The sequence below is a fragment of the Macrotis lagotis genome, chromosome 1 (assembly GCF_037893015.1).
Source record: "Macrotis lagotis isolate mMagLag1 chromosome 1, bilby.v1.9.chrom.fasta, whole genome shotgun sequence".
Classification (NCBI taxonomy): domain Eukaryota; kingdom Metazoa; phylum Chordata; class Mammalia; order Peramelemorphia; family Peramelidae; genus Macrotis; species Macrotis lagotis.
The window spans coordinates 118,478,175-118,500,834 of NC_133658.1; the positions used below are offsets into that span (position 1 = coordinate 118,478,175).

Here is a 22,660-nt window from a genome sequence, read left to right on the forward strand (position 1 = left end):
AATAGGAAAAATAGAGAGAAAATAAGATGGAGGGTACATAAATAGTTGGTAATCATTACTGTGAAAAAAAAGACTTTCTCAAACAAAAAAAGTCAAATTTATAAAAATAACAGGAATTCCTCAATTGACAGTCAAAGGCAGTTTTCAGACAAAGAAACCAAAGCTATCTCAAAAAAAAAATCTTCTAAACCACTTTTGATGAGAAAAACGCAAATTAAAACAACTCTGAGCTACTATAACCTCATACCTATCAGATTGGGTAATATGACATAAAAGGAAAATGACAAATGTTACAATCAAGTCGTGTACTGATTCAACCATTCTGGAGAGCAATTTGGACCTATGCCCAAAAGGCTATATAAAACCATACATTCTTTGACCAAGCAATGACTATTAGGTCTATAGCCCAAAGAGATAAAAAACATAAAGGAAAAGTCTGTATGTCCAAAAAATATTTATAGCAGCAATTTTTGTTGTGGCAGGAAATTGAGGTAATTTCATCAATTGAGGAATGGTCGAACAAGTTGCTGTCTGTGATTATGATGGTATACTATTTGCTCTAAGAAATGATGGCCAGGATGCTCTCAGAAAAACAGACCTAACACAAACTGATGCAGAACCAAATAACAGCAACACTGCATGTGGATCTACTCTAATAACCTAACAATTTTTAGCAATACAATAATCCAGAAAAAGAACTAGTAGAGTTTTGAATGCATTTCTAAATTACCCCCCCCATTTTTCTTGGATCTTGAGGGAATGTTTTCTTTCACAGAATGACTTACACTGGAAATATGTTTTGCAAGACTCTATGTATATTTCATGTCACACTGGTGTTCTCTCAATGGGGGCAGGGAGGAAGAGAATTTGGAAGTGAGAATTTGAAATAAAAATAAAAATTGTTTGGTAACTGAAAAAAATGAAATATTAAAATAAGATTTTAAAATATAGACTGCTGACACATTTTTCTCAACCTGATTTTTTACCTATCTTTCTCTTAAGGCCTAAGTTCAACAAATAAATATTTAAGACATTACCTGGTCCATGCAGATATCACCTTGATTTTACTACCAATGAGCCCAGCCAAAAAACTTAATAGAGAAAATAAATTTATCAACAAGTATAGTCTACCTGACCCAAAGATCAATTCTACATTACATAAATTGATATTATCTCTTGCTGGCATGATCTCATACCATAAAAATAAAGTCTGAACTTTTATATTTCTCGACACACCAGTCCATCAATTCTTTCCTGTTGATTTGGATATTTTTCTTTCTAAAGTCAAGTTCTACAGGGTTACTTGAAAATTAAACTTCTCCAGTTACCTTTCTATAGCAATTACAGAGGAGATAGGAGTCCTGTCAAAAATGTCACCTAATGGAAAACCAACCAGTGTTAGATTTTAAAATATATAAAATGGCCCATGCACAGTGAATTGGATTTAACAACTGAAAACTTTAAGAGAAATTAAGTAGTTTACAAACCTAATAAAGCCTCATAGATCTGACCTTAATTCAAACCCTGTATTGAAAGTATATACAAGGGCGGCTAGGTGGTGCAGTGGATAGAGCAGGGGTCCTGGAGTCAGGAGTACCTGAGTTCAAATCTGGTCTCAGACACTTAAGAATTACCTAGCTGTGCGGCCTAGGCCAAGTCACTTAACCCCATTTGCCTTTCAAAAAACCCACCCACCCCTGAGCAAAACAGTAAGGTTCACCAATATCGATATTTATAAATGTTTCAGTTATAACTTATTATAACCTATCCATGTAGATATTTGTAACTTTTCAGAACTCATATAGTAGCTCATTTCATTTTTCCATATTTTCCGTGAGAGATTTACTCTGGAAATATTAACTTGGCTCAAGATTTTTTTTTTTTTAAGGTTTTTTGCAAAGCAAATAGGAGCTTAAGTGGCTTGCTACACAGCTAGGTAATTCTTAAGTGTCTGAGGCCAAATTTGAACTCAGGTACTCCTGACTCCAGGGTTGGTGCTCTATCCACTGCGCCACCTTTGGCTCAAGATTTCACAACAAACTATTGCTACAACCTAAGCCTCTTATTAGTAGATCCAATGTCCTCACCATTGAAGTAGCCAATAGTGGGGTTTGTCTTCATCACTAACACACTTAACCTTAACTTCTTTGTTCATGAAGGACTTCATAGCAGCTATAATCCTACTTTACTCTACATAACAGTTAAATTAAATCTTTTCTGACAATACCTCTTTCCCCTGACATAAGGCAAATCCACATTTTGTTGTAACCCCCCCCACCACCATAAGGTGATAACTAGGAAGCAAACTGCACCTGAATGGTTTGTTTTTGTGAACATCTCTTCTTATGTAATCTATAGTAAGTGCCCAGAGTCTACACACAATAGAATGACAATTAAGAGTAATATTCAGAGCATGCTCCCAAGTTTAACCCTTAATCCCTATGACATCCTGGCCCATATGAACATTTCCTCAATTTACGGTATTAGACAGTCTTAGAAAGAAAAACATACAGCATTCTTACAAAAGTTAAATGAATCCCAAATTTAAAAAACCTCCTCACACACCATAACCCTTAATGACATTTCAGATTTAAAAAATTATTTATTTGAGGTATGCACTCAAACACCATGTCTAAGTTATTAAAATATAACAATAATCTATATTCAAAAACTAGGCTTATTATGTCTAGGATATCTTACAAATATTTCAAAGTTATATGATTATCCTTTCATTATATGCTGAAATTGTTCTCCAAAAATATAGGAAAACATTCTATATCAATGTCTATGAAATTCTCAAAAGCATCAGTCACTGATAAACAATTACAAGTCAGAATTATTTCTTTGATATTTAACTGGATATCAATCCTCAAGCCCCACCCCAACAACAGGGTACAATGAATATTCAGTGAATTGTTGTCATGATTATATTGGACCCTGCTTGATTTTATAAAATGAACTTAATTAAATTCAAACATGTATACTGGCAACAGTATAAGGCTCAAGAACATATATATGTACATAGTGTAAGGCTCTGTGCAAAGGGGGATACATAAAATCAAGACAAAATCTCTGCTTTTAATTATATTCTGTTCACTCAAGTATACAAACAAATCTTAACTCAAATTCTTAGCGTCAATAAAAGACACCATTACTTGTAACATAAACACATAAAACAGATTACAGAACAGCATCATACACAAAAGAATACAATAGAGTATCATACCTGAAGGTCAAAAGACATCAAAACTTTTTTTCAAAGTCATGTAAACAAGATTTTACAAAATAATTCTTTTAATCCCTTCAAAATGATTCCTTATTCCATTCCTGAGAGGCTACTTACCAAATCCTCTTCTCACAACCATTCCCTTCCTCCACCACCCTCTTGCCTGTGGACTTCTATTCCTTACTTTACATAGAAAACAGATCATTCACTGAATTCCCATTGAGATCACTTCCCCTTTTCTCCTTTTTATCCCGGATTTATGTAGAGATATTGCAAAGCTGCCATTGTCAACCACAGGGGTCACTCTTGATCCCAATCCTCACATCTTTTCCATCATATTGCATCAATAATTTCATCCCTTTTCATTTATTTTCAGTTTCTCCAGCTAGATGGCACAGTGGATAGAACACTGGCCTTGGAGTTAAGAGGTCCTGAGTTCAAATGTGACCTTAGACACTTGACATTTACTAGCTGTGTGACCCTGAACAAGATACTTAAAACCCTGCCTCACATCCTGGATCACCTCCAGTTGTTCTGATTCATATCTGAACTGAACCCAGATGGCTCTGGAGGAGAAAGTGAAGCTAGTGACTTAGAAGCCCCCCTCCCCCTCATTAAATACAGTTCATGTGCTAGTCATGACCTCACCACACTGATCTCACAGTCTTTTTTTCCAGAACAAAGGACAAAATATCATCATTAATATCATCATCATATCTACTGGTATCTTCTTTGCTGCTTTCAAACCTGTCCAAGACTCTTCTATACTTAGGCCAAATTTGATGGTCTTCTTTAGTTCTCACCCTTAAATCACTCTGCTGCATTTGACACTTTTATTTTCTGATGGTAGATACTCTCCTATCTGTGTTTTCATTTGTCTACTCTCTCCTAGGTCTCCTCCTACTAGTTTTTTCCCCTTCTTATTCTTTCTTGTAGGCTCATCATCTATTACATACAAACACCTTTGAAATTGTGAAGTGAATGTAAATAGCATTTTTTCTGTTTTGACCAGAAACATTAAGGGATTTCCTTTCCCAGATTGAATTTGCTTTTTTGGATTAGGTAAAAGGAGTCATTGCCTTGAGCAACTGAAACCTGGGAAAAGATCATAACTTAAAAAAGGTCAAGGTTACTGTTCTTGCCACTCAAAAGGCTCTAGAGGATCAAGTGAAGCTGGTGACTTTGCATGGCCTCTCCTTCACCTAAATCCAATTGTCTTGTAGGTCATGGTCCTCTGAGAACAAATAGCATCAAACTGAGTATATTTGAAGATTTTTTCCTTCAACATCCAAATTTTTCAACACTCTCTTGGTGACTCAGCATCAACTCCCATGGGTTTTACTGGGTTTCTACTGGATGACCCAAGCACAGACTATCACCTTAAATTCAGTTCCACATTATCATGTGTGTAAGGTAACATTTCAAATGGAAACACCCAAGAGGAACAAAATATGTTCAGAAGGTTTCTTTACCTCTCTGCTCTCTAGGAGCTAAGCCACTGAAATCTGCGGTCCATGGGGACTATGCCTTCTTAGTTTTATCTTCATGTTTCCTTAAGAGCATTTTCTACACAATCAAACCACTATTAATAATGCCTCTAGAAGGGAGATGTTCTATTGTTGCATTCCCCAGATCATTACTTCTTCTCTAGGGATCTAATTTACTACCCTACCTCTACCATCCTTAAATCCTCATTAGCACATTATCTAATCTGTTAAGCCTTTCTACCTTTTTCATATTCAGCCCCCAGTCTGGTACAAGTCTTCAATTCCTCATTGCTGGACTAATGCAAAAGACTTTGGGGTTGGTCTGTCTCTGCCCCCCCCCACACCTTTCCAATACTTTCTCACCTTAGCTGACCAAGTCGTTTCCCTAATTTACAATATACAGGTTCCTCTCCCATCCCCCAATCAATTTCAACAGGTCCCTATTAAATCTCCAAGATTAAATTCTTGTTTGGCTTTTTAAATCCTTTCTAACTTTCCCTATTTATATATAATGAATATTCTAATAGCACAGTAACACTTCTTGCTGTTTCTCAAACATTCCAGTCCTCCAAGCCTGGAATGTTCTCTCTCTTTATCTGTATCTTAATTTCTTTCAAAACTTGAGTTCAAGTTCCACCTACTATAACTTTCTGGTTCCTTCCCTTCTAGTTCTCTCCTTCTAAAATTTTCATTTAGACTTTGATATTTTGTAGGTATTGCCTTTCTGTTTTTAATCTTTCTTTTTATTCCCAGCCCTTAGCAAAGTACCTGATGCATATAAAACACTTTTTGATGTATTTTGATGCATATAAATCTTTTTTGACATGTCTAGCCTGTTAGAAAATAAACTCATTGAAAACAAGGACTGTCATGCTTTCCATACACTTCTATTCATTAAAAAGCATCTCCAAGGGGGCGGGTAGGTGGTGCTAGATAAGAGCACTGGCCCTGGAGTCAGGAGTACCTGAGTTCAAATCTGGCCTCAGACACTTAATGACTTCCAAGCTGTGTGGCCTTGGGCAAGCCACTTAGCCCCATTGCCTTGAAAAAAAGCATCTCCTTTCCACAGCTTCCCTGTTGGGGGGCAAAACATCGCCAACCTTATAGTCACTGAGGTTTGCAAAACTTTGGTGTTATCCTTTACCCTTCACTCCACTTAATCAATTTAAGAAGGCAAATCTTATTTCCTATATCACCATAATTTTTTTTGCATCAATATCTTGTCACTACTTTAATTCAGGTCTTCATTGTCTTTCACCTGGACTACTATAATGACCTAAAGGGCTCCTCTATTACAAGACTTTACTTCAATCTTATCTTCTGCTCTGCTGCCAAAATGATTTTCTTTAATCACAGACCTAACTCATGTCATTTCTTTAACCTAATTCTATTGCTTTCTGTACTGCCTCTTTGGGTAGGATGAAACCCTGGCCCCAAGCTACCTTTCCAGCTTTATAAATTAGCTGAGAGCCTATCAAACTGCTCTTCACAAAAAGCACAGTATTTTCTGTCTTCGAAGCTTGGCACTGATAGAATATTAGATCACATTTATAGTTTACTATAACCCAGCCACTGTGCTAAATGCTTTACAATTATAGCCTCAGTTGACTCCCACAACAGCCCTGTGACAAAGGTGATGTCACTACTCCTATTTTATGGAATGAGGAAACCGAGGCAGGGAGGAGTTAAGTGACTTGTCCAGCTAGTGTCCAAGGCTGGACCTATCTCAGGTATGTCAAAGGCAGGACCTTGCACTGGCTGTCTCCCTGACTCTGAGGTCAGCTTTCTAACTACTTTATCAAATTGATTCCCAAAGATTTTAAGAAATGCTCTCTAAATTATAAGGACCTTGAAATCAAAAAGTGTGGTCATAGTTTGCATATGTACACAACAATGTGACATATGGATAAAGTCCTTGATTTAGAATCAGAAGACCTTTGTCAGAACCCGGGCTCTGCCAACTCATACAAGGACTGAGCAAATCACTAAAGGATTTCCAAGGTCGTCTTCTGCTTTAATGCTATACAATGTGGTAAACTAAGAGGAGTCTCCTGAATTCCTAAATCCCTTTATTTGTACCTCTGGAACAATTTTATGAAATATTACACCAGAATATAGTCCCTTTGTTAAAAAGTAGGACTATACGAAATAATTTTCTAAACTTTTTTAGAGAAAGCCTATAGTGTTTAGAGAATGTTCTGACCCTTATTCTCCTTGTTTTATACCCACTGAATTAGGCACGAAATGTATTACATGCACTCCTTCTAATGATACAAACTATTCTAGACATTGCTTGTAGAGAGGGAATGCAAAAAGGTCAGCTTTTCAAAGACAGATACTGCATACAGAAAGCTTTGGGGAAAAAATTATTTTAATTTTCAATATCAAATTCTCTATTATTGCCCATCATAAAGTAAGCATATCAATTTTAAAAATTGAAATCAAAATGATGTTGGCTTTTCAAGGTCACCTCAGTGACTTAACACTAGGTAATCTTTATCCACCTTATCTCTATACATCTAACTTCCTAAATCCAATTACCTCCTCCTTCACCTCCAACTTCAGCCAGAATGGCCACATTTCAGAGCAATCATTTCAACACCTGTGAAATCTTCAAGATTCTGATTCTCTGATCCTCTCTCCTACCCCCTTCATTCTTTGCTTCTTTCACAATCACTACTTCTCCAGTTTCCTAATTTAGCTTCCCTTTCTGCCTGCATGACCCCAGATCCAAATTTGATTCCATGTTACTTTAATAGTTAAGACCTCTGCTCTAGGTTCCAAGTTAATCAACATCAATGGATGTCAGAAAAATCAACTTTATCTTGTGCTCTGAAAATTTATGATAATCAACAACTTGAACTAATGCATAGTTCTTCCTGATCATTGAACTCTTCCAAAATACTGCAACTGCTCCTCAACTACACTATACACACATGATGCCATACTCAACTCAGCAGATGAATCAGTCTTTATTGAAAACTGAGTCTCCTCATACTCCTTTCTTCTCAATAGCCCTCCCATTACTGACAATTCTCCTTTCCTCTCTCAGATGCGAAAGTATTCTATTTGGCTTACTAATGCTTAATCCTCTGGATCTTTGACTATGCAGTTATTATTTTTCCCCTTACCTTTTCTACCTCCCTTCCTAAATGAACATGTTTTCTTATCTAAGATCAACACATCCACTTGGGGGAGTCTAGGTGGCACAGTGGACAGAGTACTGGCCCTGGAGTCACGAGTACCTGGGTTCAAATCCGGCCTCAGACACTTAATAATTACCTAGCTGTGTGGCCTTGGGCAAGCCACTTAACCCCATTGGGCTTGCAAAAAACAAACAAAAAACCCCAAAACCATAGTCCTCTTCGGGAGTGAAGGACAACCATTATTATTATTATTGTAATATTAACAACAGCATATCCAGGTCTCCACAATGTTTTAAAAGCCTCCCTTTGTCCTTTTATTTCATCTAGCTATCTTTTCTCCTTGTCTTCAGAATCCAATTTTTCTGTCTCCATCATTCTATTCATACTACCTACCCTCTAAAAGAGTACCAATATTCTCTCTTGATACTTGACAAAATCTTTTGAACAGTACTCTCTCTCTTTTTTTAAGTTTTTTGCAAGGCAAATGGGGTTAAGTGGTTTGCCCAAGGCCACACAGCTAGGTAATTATTAAGTATCTGAGGCCGGATTTGAACTCAGGTACTCTTTGACTCCAGGGCAGGTGGGTGGCTTTATCCACTGCACCACCGAGCTGCCTGAACAGTACTCTTCCTTCTTGATTTCTCTATCTAAATTACAAGATCATAGATAAGCACATCTCCCTTTCCTTAAGTTTTTTAGACTACATGCTTCTGATTTTTTTTGCATCTAAAAACTCCTCTAGCTCCTCACATCCTCTTTAGTGTTCTCCAAAATTATGCCCTTAACTATCTTCTATCCACTTTCATAGCTTCTACTATCATCTCTCAAATATTTATCTGACTGATTTTTTTAAATCTCCAGTCACTCAACACATTTCAAAAATCAAACTGTTTGTCTTTGCTCCCAAACCTGCTTTCTTCCTGACTTTGATATTCTTGTCAGAGAATTTATACTAAATACTCTAAGATTATATTTGATTCTTCCTTCACTTCTTATAACCAACATAAATGAAGGTCAATAAATTCTATGTAAGGATCCCAGCATGAGTACTGACTTAGAAAACAGCACATTAACTTGTTTTATTGTATTTTTAAATTGTGTTAAGTATTTCCAAATTACATTTTAATCTGGTTTGGGTCACAGTAAGGGAATATTATAAATCACATGTCGTTTGACACCTCTACTCTACATTTCATAACCTTAAGACCCACTATCTGGACTATTACCTAATAGATCCCCCTTTAATAATGTAAACCAAGACTTCTGCACAAATCTTATTTCACATGCACCACCACTCTCCCCCCACCCAAATACCTCCAGTTCAAATTCCTTCAATGACAAAACAAACTCCACAGCAGACTTCACACCCTGAAAGATGCTACCACCCAAGGGGCCTTCAACTTGAAAAGACTTCTCTACTCCACAAGGTCCTAAACCCTTCCCTGAGCTTCCATTCCTCTCTTTGCTTTGCTTCTGACTCTCTAGACAAGAATGCAAGAAACTTGAGAGCTTAAAAGACAATGGTAAAATTAGAACTCAGGTCACAAGAAACTGCCAGGGTTCTTCCAGTTAATTTTCTCCTCCCTAAATTAATCAACTTTTGAACTCATATAACACCTTTATCTCATGAGTATTTTATTTTTAATGAAAGATATTTATGTAATGTCCCCTTCACACCACTTTATCACAACCTGCATTTCACCTAAATTTTCAATTCTCTTATGTTCCACACAACGTTCCATGTGACATTAAATACCTACAGAATTTCTCAACTTGTTATTCCAGCCTATGTTTACCATGATGGTCTTTGCAATCACATTTAATAATGAATCTTTTGTGCCAACCAAGCAAGAAAACATTGGTTTCTTTAACATATCAATTGTAGATTGTCAAATGAAGTAGGCATGAAGCCTCAAAACATTCCTCCTGACTAATTCCCTCATTTATATTTGCTGTTCAGTTATTTCAGTAGTGTCAGACAGCAAGTGTTGTGACCTCATTTATAATTTTCTTGGCAAAGTGGTTTGCCCTTTCCTTCTCTAGCACACTTTTAACTGAGGCTAACAAGGTTAATTAACTTGGTCCAGGGTCACATGTCTGGAGCTCTATGCACAATACCACCTAGCAGTCCCATTCCTAAGTTAACTGAAGCTTAAGTCTATCTCCTTCCCAAGTTCAGTTTCCAGAGGCTATTCTCCAACTATTAATATTAATCCGCACAGCATTTAAAGTCCAAATTATTCATTTGTTACTTATAAGGCTTTCTTTTATCAGTATATATTGACCACTCCATTATATTGTAAACTTTTATATCTATTTATACTCCCAGCTTTAAACAACATTATTTCACACACAAAAGGTATCTTAACTGGTCTCCAGAAATAACTGTACACATATATAAACAGGAATTTTAAAGATATATGGTTAGAATAAAATGCTATGTTAATATTCATATTTTGAAGTGTCTGCAAGTATAGTGCAAGAACAAGTTTTTTACTTATTTTTTCTTCCACAATTACTTTTAACATAACTAAGCAACATTTTTAAAATATGATAAATAACAATGTTAATTTGCTTAGGATTTTTTGATTTGTTTTCAAACAATTTTTATATTCGACAATGGAATGAAAAGCTAATATATAAAAGCTATAAGTTTTAAGGGAGCCAGAAGATTCTTTAAAGTTCTAAAAGAGACTATCATTTTGATTTAAGGCCCAATAATAAAGATGACGCAACCCAATACTCGTTTTTTATTGGGGGGGGTGATTCCAATGAAGGTAGAAACACATGGGGTACAGCTTCAAAGATAACGAATTTTTACATTCCTATCTCTATCTTATTCAAGGAGATAGATTAACTCTCTTAAGTGTTGGACAACTTGAAAAAAAATTTTTTTTAACCCTATATAAACACAGCAAATTGGAGTTAGGTACCAGCAAAGATTTGAGATGAGTATGGTAGGAAGCTCAAGGATGATTTCTTTTAACACAAACAACAAAACTACAAGGTGAGGGAAATATTCTATATTAAGGCTGGAAGGAATCTTGGAGATTACTCTCCTTTCTCTCATTTTACACAAGAGAGAAAACCAAAACTCAAAAAAATGATTAATGCTATATCCTAACAGTTTAGTAATAGAGACCATGCAAAAAAAAATAAGACAAACCACACTCCCAAGGAGTCTACAAAGAGCATCAAAGTATGTATGGAGTGACACTGGGAAATTCCTCTGAACCAATTTCCTTATCCGTAAAATGATATAAAATAATAATTTTATAATTTACCATCTTCACCCTTCAGAGATGTTATACTGATCAAATGAGGTATGTATCAAAATTTTTTAAACCCAATATAGTACTATAAAAATGCCATATTTTTTTTAAATTCACAAATATATGGGATATATCAGGTAAGGAGTGCCTTTGCTTCCTTCCATGTGCAAGTACCTTCCCTATGGCCCCTAATGCTTCAGCTTCCTTCTATGCGTAATCTTACCCTCTTAGATTGTGAAGAGCACTTGTCTTTCTTTTTGTCTATACTTTTAACTCCAATGTTTAGCAAAATGTACCTGCCACACAGCAAATGCTTAATGTGTTGCCCTGCTTTTGCTAAAATTATACATATATAAAAAAGCTAGAAATGAGCAAGATTTTAAAAATCCACGTCATAACCAGTATTTTCCCCTCCTGTCACAAAGACCACCTCAGTCTCAAAGAAGAAAAAAAATCTAAAAACTGCAATGTCTAAATAAACAAAATGTCACTAGCATTAATATAGGGTTTTAAAAGGGTTTTCAAAATTATATATATGTATGTGTACACACACACACACACACACACACACACACACACACACACACACACATCTGGTTTGGTTTTGAGGATATCCCCTTTTATAAATAAGAATACCAAGGTTTCAAGAAGTCTTGCCCTGGGGCGGCTAGGTGGTGTAGTGGATAGAGCACTGGACCTGGAGTCAGGAGTACCTGAGTTCAAATCTGGCCTCAGACACTTAATAAATTACCTAGCTGTGTGGCTTTGGGCAAGCCACTTAACCCCATTTGCCTTGCAAAAACGAACAAACAAACAAAAAAAAACGTTCTTACCCAGGGTCACAGAGGTATTAATTGTCTGAGGAAGGAAGGATTCAAACTCAAGTCCCTTACTCTATCCTAAGATTGACACATTTTTATTTACAATCATTTAAAGTACATTCCTACCTTCACATTGGTTCCTTGGAAGAATTTTCCACCTTGTCTTTATCACATTTTCCAAAATTTGTAGTCCATAATACTGAAAATCGGATGACAGAAATATGTGAACATATTGTTCTAAGGCTGATAGTAAACTTCAGGATTCACATTCAGACAGACATTCACATGTATATATATATATATATATATGTATATATATCTAAAGTTTCAAAAAGGTATTAAACTACCAAATTTAATTATACATACATTAAAACAAGAATCTATTCACCCAATTACTGAGTTGTTCATGCATTTTCCTTGTTTTACTGTTTACTATACTATATATAAAAGTCCTGCTGTTTGATCATGCTCACACCAGGAGGAAGAACCAAATAAAAGGTCCTTTGGCAGCCAAAAGGGCTATCTGCAGAAAAGAAAGTAGTAGCCAGATATGAATTCACAGCATAAATGACTGTTCATATGCCCAAGTACTTTAACACAACCATACTTTTATGAATTTAGTAGCTTGGATGGTATTTCAAGCTTCCTACCCTTCTTCTATAAGCTCTTGGCAAAGCATAAGACGTATTCTCATAGGCACTTTCTAGAGAAAGTGGTCACAAATTTCACTGGTGTGTTACTTAAGGAGCAGCAAGACAACCCACAGGTTTACTTAATTTTAATGCCCACCCCCTAAGGTAGCTATTTCTACTTATTTAAAGATAAACTTTTGTACACAGTCAAAATAACATGTAAATGTTATGTTGCAATCAATTGTTTTGTTTTTTTACCTTCCAGGTATTCCTAGGTATAAAAATCATGACTAGTAACATTGAGTTAAAAAAAAAAAAACAGGCCACTTGACAAGCCATTTCTCCCTCCTGATATTCACTCTAAATAGTCAAGTATTTGTTCATAAAAAGTTGTTACTTAAGATACTAAAAATGACCAATTTAGAATGACCAGGCAAGAAGAAACAAAAATGTTGTGGTTTTGGAGGAAAATAGGTAATAATATCTGAAAGGTAAATCCATTCACATACACAAGTTTTAGATTGCAAGTTTTTGGCTGTGAATAAGAGCTCATCTTTAAAATGGTTAGTTATTACATAGTAAAATAGGATTCATTAGTATTTCAACCAAAGGGATCATATTAATATTAATCATAACCAAAGCACAATGTAGACTGTCCCAAGCTACACTGTAATAAATATATAGATAGATGTTTTTGCTGTTTTCTTTCATTTTTACATTGCATATATTTCAAGGAAAAATTGGCCACTCAAATTCTGCATCTGCAGAACATTTCTGACAACACTAAAAGAATGAGGCCAAAGTGATTCTGCAATCACAGATTAATGCAATTTATGTTTTCATAACCAGCAGTAAATGTGTTAGCTTATCATCTAAGTTGTAATCCCTATCACAAAATCTCATGGAGGAAAGGTAAACAAGAAAAAAAAGTATATAAATATCAAAACACTGAAATTCTGAAAAGTTCAAAGACTGAATCAACATGCATTGTCTCCTAAACAAATTCAAAAAACCTTTTGTCCAATATGAAATTATAGCATGACAGATTCATATAAACAAATATGATGCAGTGTATGTATGAAAATGAAAACTTGCTGGGGATGAGGGAAGAGAAGAACAATGCCATAACAATCTTAAAACTAAAACCCAAAAACTACACCACTCACATACAGCTAATCTGGGGGGTTAATAATTTTTTTTAAACTTTTTTATATACAAATGCCAAAGAAAGTCTTTTCATTTAAGCGGAAATGAAAGGCTAACCTGGACTAATGGTTTACCATTTTATCACTGTGAAGAACATGAATCAAAGTAAGCACTTATTTTAAAATGTTAAAGTTTATATACATTTCCCCTATCTTTCTCTTCATTATCTATTCTTTCATCTTCCCAAATCCTTGTTCCCAATTTTTCAGTTTTTCTTCTATTATCCAAATGCCTCTTAACTAGTTCTATCATCGCCATTACAAAACAGAAGCTCTAATTTGAACTGAATTTTTTTCACTTCATAGACAGTTTGAGGGTAAAACCTAATCCTTCCCAAGAAAGTTCAAAGCACCTTTTTTTGTACCACCATTCCAACATTTATCAGCCTTGGGAAATAAAAATTTTACATTCAAGAAATTTAAGGCATAAAGAAGCCCCTAACTTGGGGGAAAGGTGGGAAATCTGGTTCAGAATTTCAAAAAGTGTTTTGAATGACTATAAAAACTTTAAAAAGTTTTAAGACATTCCTAAAAAGCTTTATTTCTGCTTTACACTATCTCACACCTTAATGCCTTAAAAGACTTGTAGAAATCCACTGCTGAGTTATGAAGATGAGGGACAGATAACAGCAAAGACTAAATGAAAAAAGAAATGCATGAAATGATCCCTTATGGTAGAAATTTCTACTGTACCCTTAAATTACTCATTCTATGCATTGAATCCCCTTTCCCCTCCCACCTCCCAAGAAACAAAAACAATTGATGAACAGAATTCAGTTAAAGGGAATCAAAAGGGTAGACCTTGTGGAGGCCTGCCGTCAAAGCCTAGCTGTGTCAGTTGCACAGGAAGACACCCCTTTTCTTCCTATTACAAGCAATCAACATAATGGAACATTATGATTAATATCAGGTAGTGTTAAACAGCTTTAAAGAAAAAAAGAATGATTGCATAAAAAGCCAAATGTCAGAGTGCATAAATTTAGCACCAAATCATTTGTAATTTATGTAAATTGAAGAATTCTTTACCTGTTGCTTTCTTTCTGTTCCTCTAATCATCTCATTTTTCACAAGACAAATTTGAGTTTTTAAAAATACTGTTGATAAATCAACTTAAACATTAGTAATGTCTGTCAGTATAAAAAGCAAAATTTACCAGGCAAGCAAACAGGCAAACACTGTTACTTAAGGTTAGCACTTTGAGGAAGTTCTGAACTGTATTTTTTCCCTAAAATTTATAAGATTAAAAGACGATTTAATATTTTAAAAACTGTTAATTAACACAATCTGATTTCAGAAACAAATTCTGAGGATGGCTAGCTTCTGTTTTAACACAAAAAATATACACAAGGACTTTAGAAAGCTTTGTGTATATTAAACAGAATGCCATGCATTTAATTTTATTACTTTTAATTATTTTAAAGCAAAGTGTGAATCATCAAACTTAAACAGTCAAAACACATTTTGAGCAGCCCTTCTGTTCAAACTTTTAAAGGAAAAAAACCCCACAAAGCCCTAAATTATACATTTTAAATTGAAGATAAAAACTGAGTGCTGTACCATTAAAAACATTGATACTTGGTGTCAGTGTTTAAAGCTAACCATACAACTTTATTTTGGAGAGCCTGTACTGATTACTTGCCCAAAATAATTCCTTTGATTAGGTTATGTTTTGCCTCTGAATAATAATCAGAATTTACACAAGTCAGACCTATAAACATATAAACTCTTAAAAAATGGGGATGGAAGGGAGAAAAACACACCTTGCATACTAGTCCTGAAAACAAAACTTCATTCATAATTTAATTATTAGGACTATTTGCCAGGGGTACAGAAAGAAAAGTTATGCCTCTTAGGGTGGATAAAAATTTGAAGTAACTTTAGTAATTAAACAGGATAAAATTGTTTCAAGTAACAAATGCTAGTGCACTAAATGAGATACCTTCCTCAAAGTTTATGTATGGAAGAAAGGGAGATGTATGAGTTTTAAAACCACCACTTGCTTACTTTCGTGTTCATATTCTGTGAAAATTCCAAAATTGTATCAACTCTTGTCCATGCATCAGGATGTTCCTTTAAGTGTGTCAGGACTTCCTGAGCCATTCTTTGCTAAAAGGATTACAGAAAACAGGAAAGATTCTTAAAATTGCTTTTACTTTTAAAAAACATACATACATAATTATTTTTTTCCCAAGAAGATCCAACAAATGCTTTAAACACACATGCACATACTGTGTTGACCCTGGACAAGTCACTTAACTTCAGCCTGTCTCAGTTTCCTTAACAATAAAATGGGGATAAGGTTATTGAGAGGATCAAATAATTATTTGTAAAGTATTTTACAAATCTTAGACATGTTATATAAATATTATTATTAAATTGCAGTTTGAATACCTAAGCTACTTCTTATGTATTTTTAAAATATTTCTATGAATTTTTTTATTATGCAAGATCACTAGAACCTCCATAAAATGAAACCTTGTTTACACTCTAGTTCTTTGATATCTTACCAAATAACCCATCTAATTTTCATAAAGTTAACCTAAAACAAAGGATCTCTGTGATATTCTTTTAAGCAAATCTAAAATGTAAATGCAAACTTACAAAACTCTTTCCAGAAGGACTCACTATATGATTGAGTTATTTTCTTTTGTTCCTTGAGTAAAGGGATTATTTCCTTTGTATTCTTAGGGTCTAATATAATGCATATAGAGGGCACCTTTTAATTCAAATATGCATCTTTGTGGGCATTCATGCATATGCACACATATACATTTATATCTATGTCCACATATATATGAGGTAGGGACATAGGAAACTACATTAATAAAAGTTATAATACTGGAGAGGGAAGGGAAAATTTCACTTTTATCAATAAAATGCTATAGCTGAGAGGATCATCTATTTAAAAGATCTTAAGCATCCAGAAGGACCCAAGCAAAGAAAAGCATGTTAAGGCTGTATTTAAAATATAGATGCATCATTCATAACAGAATATTACACTCACATAAACTGTGAAAATATAACTTAGTTCTTTATTTTAACCTCAAATCTTACAATGGACCCATTCTGTACATTCAGGGCCTCTTCCTTCTAATCTGGCTCCAATTTAACTTTCAAGGCCTCAAATCTTCCCCTACTGCCACACTTCACCTATGCTCAATAGTCAAAATGAGCTCACTTTTCAATACTCATCTTAAATGATATCAATTTACTCTTCAAGAATCCTTTTTACCCCCCCCCCCCCATTGTCTTAATTTCCCCAGAATCTACTGTAATCTATTAAGAGCTGGAAGGAACCTTGGTGCTAATCTGATAAAGCATTTTTATTTTACATTTTGGAAAACCAAGCTCTATAATGGGTAAATAAATGTCCCAAAATGACTTTGTAAATAGAACTTCATTTGAAATTCAGGTCCTGAAGTAAACATATCTTAAAAAGATTATCAGAATTAGGATTTCTTTTTTTTTAGGTTTTTGCTAGGCAATGGGGTTAAGTGGCTTGCCCAAGGACACACAGCTAGGTCATTATTAAGTGTCTGAGACCGGATTTGAACCCAGGTACTCCTGACTCCAGGGCCGGTGCTCTATCCACTGCGCCACCTAGCCGCCCCCCCTTACTATTTTATTTTGACTTGGTGCTTCAGTTTTCAAATCTATAAAATGAGAATTGGACTAAAGGACCACTAGGATGACTTCTTCCTCTGAATCTTTTATTTTAATAATTGGTGTTTCAACCTTTTGTGATAATAATGCATCTGTTATTCCCATCTTAAAGATGAGGCAGTGATTTTTTCAAAATCAAATAAGAAGCTCAGCTATGAGTTTAACCCACAATTAGAACATCAGCTCTAAGTAAAGCCAGGTCAGGTGGCTACTTTTAAAATTGTTAGAAAAATGAAGCTTCTAAATTACTGATGAATTTAAAACTATTCTATCCTCCAAGGTTTCATTAAATGTTCATTAAATGTTATCTTCTAAAAGAACTAAGCAATAAAAAGTTTAAACACTTAACAGGTTTTTCATAATTTCAACAAGCAATTCTAATTAGAAAGAGCTTCATATTATATGTAATTCACATTTATATTTTCATTTTTGCTTTTACATATCAGATGCCCATTTTAGCTTTGAGATGAATTACTTTTCCCTCAGAATGGCAAAACAGCTTTTCCCAACATGGCAGAGAAGCAAGCAAATTTACCCATCCCAATTTGTTTCAGTGACTACATTGAACTGATTTGAAACTTGCTATTTTCAGTATTTCAACTAACCTGATTCAAAAACAAAAACAAAAAAAACCCCAACTCACACAACCCAAAAAACCCCTTCATTTTTAAATATTTAAAAGGATTGGATCTATGGTTTCATTGACAAAGATAGCTCCAGCTTAGGAAATTCCCTCTACTAGTGTTGGTTGGCACCCCCTCTAAAATTTAATTTTTAGAGAATAGCCTGTAACAGTGAGATTTGCCCAAGCACATAATCTATATGTGATTAGGCTTGAAAGTCAGGTCAGGTCCTCCTGGTTTTGAAGCTGGCCCATTATCTACTACATCAACATCATCTATTACAATTGTATAGATGTCAAAAATTCTCATTTAGAAACAAGAATCTGAGTAGCTATCACATAATAATGAAGTTAGGAACTAGATAGTAATTACCTCCCCCATGTTCTAAGAGCCATTTATTATTTCTTTGGATCTCATAGTACTCCAGCACGGTATTCTATGTCAATATTGTTGACTATGAAGGAAAAGTTGTCAATTGGCCCTAAAGATTTCCATTTTCTCCTTAACTTAGGATGTGCTAATAATTCCCAGGAGCAGGAAGCAGGCAAAACATCTTTCTATATTTCATATGTAGGGTCATTGAGAAGAGGCCAAGAATGCTGTGGTGCAACATGTGATAGTCTTAGTACACATACTAGAATAGTGGTGAGGTTACACCATAGCAGAAAGACATACTAACATGCATACCCACAGGAAAGTTACCATCTAAAGCATTATCTAAGCATTACCAAGAAGATAAAAGGGTAAAGTTACTACTCCTTGTTTTTACATTTCTGGTACCTGTAAGAATCTATCCTCTTGTGATTTAATGTATTCAATGAAAAAGTTTTCTTCTTTTAAAGTTTTTTCCCCTCAGCTAATATCTATATTTTGCCTCTAATTAGTCTTCTTATACAACAAAAACCTAGTATCACATCAATAAAGCAGGTAAAAAAGATTTAAGAATTAGATATAGAATTCCTGGTGAAATTTTCCTTTAGTTACAAATAGGCTGAAATATTGAGTTAAATTAATGCTAAATAATCAAAAGAATGTAATTTTGAAAGAGAAATACCATTTTCCCCTAGCCATTTGATATCATTTCATGTAGTACTTTCTAAAAAGCAGGCATTTCGATTTTATTGAATTTTATGATATAGTGAACATTCTAGATTTCAGATTAGTCAAAATGTTTATTTTTTTACACAGAAGAGAGAGATCAAGTTATCAGAACTTATTCTACATCTGGTTCCTGGGTCTTAAAAAGGTGCCTTTTTGTTTCTTTTGGTCTCCTGAAAAACTTCTTATAACTTGAGATAGTACTACTGTGTACTCTTGCTCCAATTCATGATATCCATTTGAAGAGGTTTCTATCCAAAACATCATGATCTACCAGTAGTTAAAAAAGCCTCTTCCTTCCTTCTCTCCAAAATCACATGGCTCTTCATGATAATAAAGGAAAAGCAGGTATAAGCTAAATAAATATTATACCTACTTTTCATTTATTATCATGAAGGCAAAATTTAGTGAAACCATACCATCATGTTAGATTTCATAATGACTTTAAAGGTCACACTAAAGAGGGAACTTTATGAGGTTAGACTTAGCTAAAGGTTCACTGGTATTCTCTTTTGAAACATTATCAACAACAGATTAAAAGTAAAATAAATTGTAAGTAAATCTCACAAACCCATTGAGTTTTGATTTTTTTATTTAAAACTAAAAAAGAATGACTCAATTTGTAGGTGGACTATCTTTTGGCTACTGACTTTGTAATATAAAAGCCTATTGTTGGGAAAACACAATCCATTTTATAAAGTACCATAAGGCTTAATTTTCTTAAGCCCTTTTAACATAATAGCAACTTTTTTCAGAAGTAGGTGTGCACTTTAAAAATCTTTCAACTCAAAATTGCAATTCACTTCCTACTCAATCAACATTAAGAACAAGCTTTATATTATTTCATTAATAGCAAATGCTATTTGAATATTCATTACACAGAATTTCATTTAGTAACTTTTTGAATTGTCAACAATGGCTTAAATGTTCTCCAGTCTTACTTCAAACTGTGTCACATAACACAACTATACCTCAGATCTGAGAACTTTAAAGATTATATGCTATGGTAACCAACCCAAATACATATATGTGAGTTAATTAACTTTTCCAGTTGCTATCATGGCCTAGACCAAAAAAAGGTCCCAATACAAATTGCTTTCTGGATGATCCTTCTGAATAGCAACTCAGAACAAACACAAATTTGAGTACAATTTCCCCTCATAAAAACACTTTGAAGTACAAATGTTCTTCCAGAAGTAACCATTTTTACACATTTTAAAGTAACATCAAAGAAACTTTAAATTCCTTGTTAAGTATAAAGAAGCATCTTCTGTTTGGTGATCTTGGTCTTACTTTAATTCTAAACATACAATTTTTCAAAAACACATTTCTGAGGAGACTAATTTAAAAAGTTAACAAAGGCTGAACAGAAAGATAATACCATTTAAGGGGTCTTGGATCTGAACTCAAAGCAAAGTCTTAAAAAAGTCATTAAGTAGACAACTTAAAAATGTTTCTCTTCACCCTGACAAAATTTTTAATAGCATTAAGTTGAAATATATCAATGAAGTTAGCCCCTCAAGATTATAATTTATTTGTATTACAATATACACATGGTTCATTCCTAAATATCCTAATTGTGTTAAAAATAACATCTGCATCTACCAAATTTGGTAATCATTTTGACAAACCATCCATCTTAGATTCTTAAGTCAGTCAGAGCTTTATAGGTTCTTTTCTATAAAATGGGTATATGTCACTTGCCCTTCCTTATAGGTTATGCTAATATGTGAAAACAAAAACAAAAATTAAGCTTTTTAATTAAATTAGAAATCAGAAAAGACTTTTAGGTATCAAGGTAGGCAATTCTATTTAGCCACAGACTAATTATTGCTCTCTGGACTCATAATAACCAGATTTCTAACCAAACAATAAGGTTACTTTAAAGTATATTTGGTCATTTGGATCAATGTACTACATGGAAACAAAGTAAAGACTGACAGATTGCTTTCTGGGGGGGGAGGGAAGTAAGACTGGGGGGAAAAATTTTAAAACTCAAATAAAATCTTTAATAAAGTATATTTGGTCAACAAAGTCTGTAAAGAACATGTTACTAGTGTAATATGTATGTCTTTTGTAGAAGTATTAGAAAGTAGCAAAAATGCTGACTTTTAATGGGAAGGAAATACCATTATTATCCCCATTTTACAGATGAGGAAAGTGAAGCAAACTGAGGTTAAGTAACAAGTGCAAGACCACACAACCAATAAGTGTCCAAGGTTGGATTTCAACTAAGATTACAAATCATTCATTATAAATACCTAACAGGATTGTTAAGGAAATCTCAAATGAGAAAACTTGCAAAACTTTCTGCCATCTATTTAAGAAATTTACAAGGCTTACATATTTTAGGACACAATTCTCTATGGAAAATCACAACTACTTAAAATCTAAATTCTGCAACTAGAAAAGGAAATATATACATATGTATATATGCACATGTGTACACAGAGTTCCTTCATTTATTTCTCACTTTCAATCCCATTTGTGTAAAAGTGTATTTCCTAATACAACATTTTTGTCCAAATATCAGGAGAATGAGAACACAACCTATGTGACCTAGTGCAAGTCCTTTAAAAGTATGAATGACTAAGCATTTCTTAGGCAGTTGCTATGCTCTTTGTGTTGTAAAGATGCCTGGTGTGTAAATGCAAATACAAACAACTGACAACCTCTGCCTTCAAGAAAGGGGGAATTGTGGCTAGAAATGGATATTTTGGTCCCATAAAGCTCCAGAGGATGGTAAGTAAAACCATGAAGCAATTAACTTTTCCAGAAGTAGTGATAGTACTCACTTAAATCCTAAGTTCCAATGATCTCCTTCAAATTTATATGTATATATATATACACATATACGTATATACACACACATATATACTCATAAAATACATCTTTATTATATAAAATTAAACTAAGATAAACCATGCTGATGATGTGAGTTAAGTAAGAGGTTCATCAGCAGAACCCACTTCATCAAAGTTCTAAAATAATGTACTAGAATGCTTCTTCCCACATTGTCTGGTCTTACAAAATTATTATATTAATTCAATTTCAACCTAACAGAATATTTTAATGCAATTATATATGTATACACATGCACACACACAAACACATATTTGCATGTCATACTATGGTGTTTATACTTTACCTGGGCTCCTTCTCCATGGTATAAGCAATTCACCACACTGTCTAAAAGATTGATATCCAGTTTTTGGCTGAAATCCAGCAGCTGACGAGCTGCATGGTCTGCTAACATTGTCATAATTGCTGGCATAGATTACTGCAAATAGAGGGGGAAAAGATCATACCATGAAGTTATTGTTGATAAAAAAATTTCTATTCATATTCTAGCTAAGCATTTACCAAAGCTATCACTAAAGTATACTTTAGACATTATTTCAGTGAAAAAAAAAATAATAGTAGGGAGGTAAATGGGACATTATTAAGAGTTGAGGTTGAAGTAAAAATGACTTAACTTTTCTAAGGT

The 22,660-nt window shown here is 34.2% G+C and overlaps 1 protein-coding gene across 1 annotated transcript in view; it reads right to left on the minus strand.

Annotated features, from left to right (window-relative positions):
* The window catches only part of XPO1 (exportin 1), a 54,682-nt gene that overhangs the window by 29,018 nt on the left and 3,004 nt on the right, over positions 1 to 22,660 (minus strand). The window contains exons 2-4 of the mRNA XM_074206866.1: positions 22,322 to 22,453; positions 15,794 to 15,895; positions 12,079 to 12,151 (exon numbers count right to left, since the gene is read on the minus strand). Coding sequence (XP_074062967.1) covers positions 12,079 to 12,151; positions 15,794 to 15,895; positions 22,322 to 22,447 — 301 coding nt within the window. The 5' untranslated portion in view covers positions 22,448 to 22,453. The remainder of the gene's footprint in view (positions 1 to 12,078; positions 12,152 to 15,793; positions 15,896 to 22,321; positions 22,454 to 22,660) is intronic.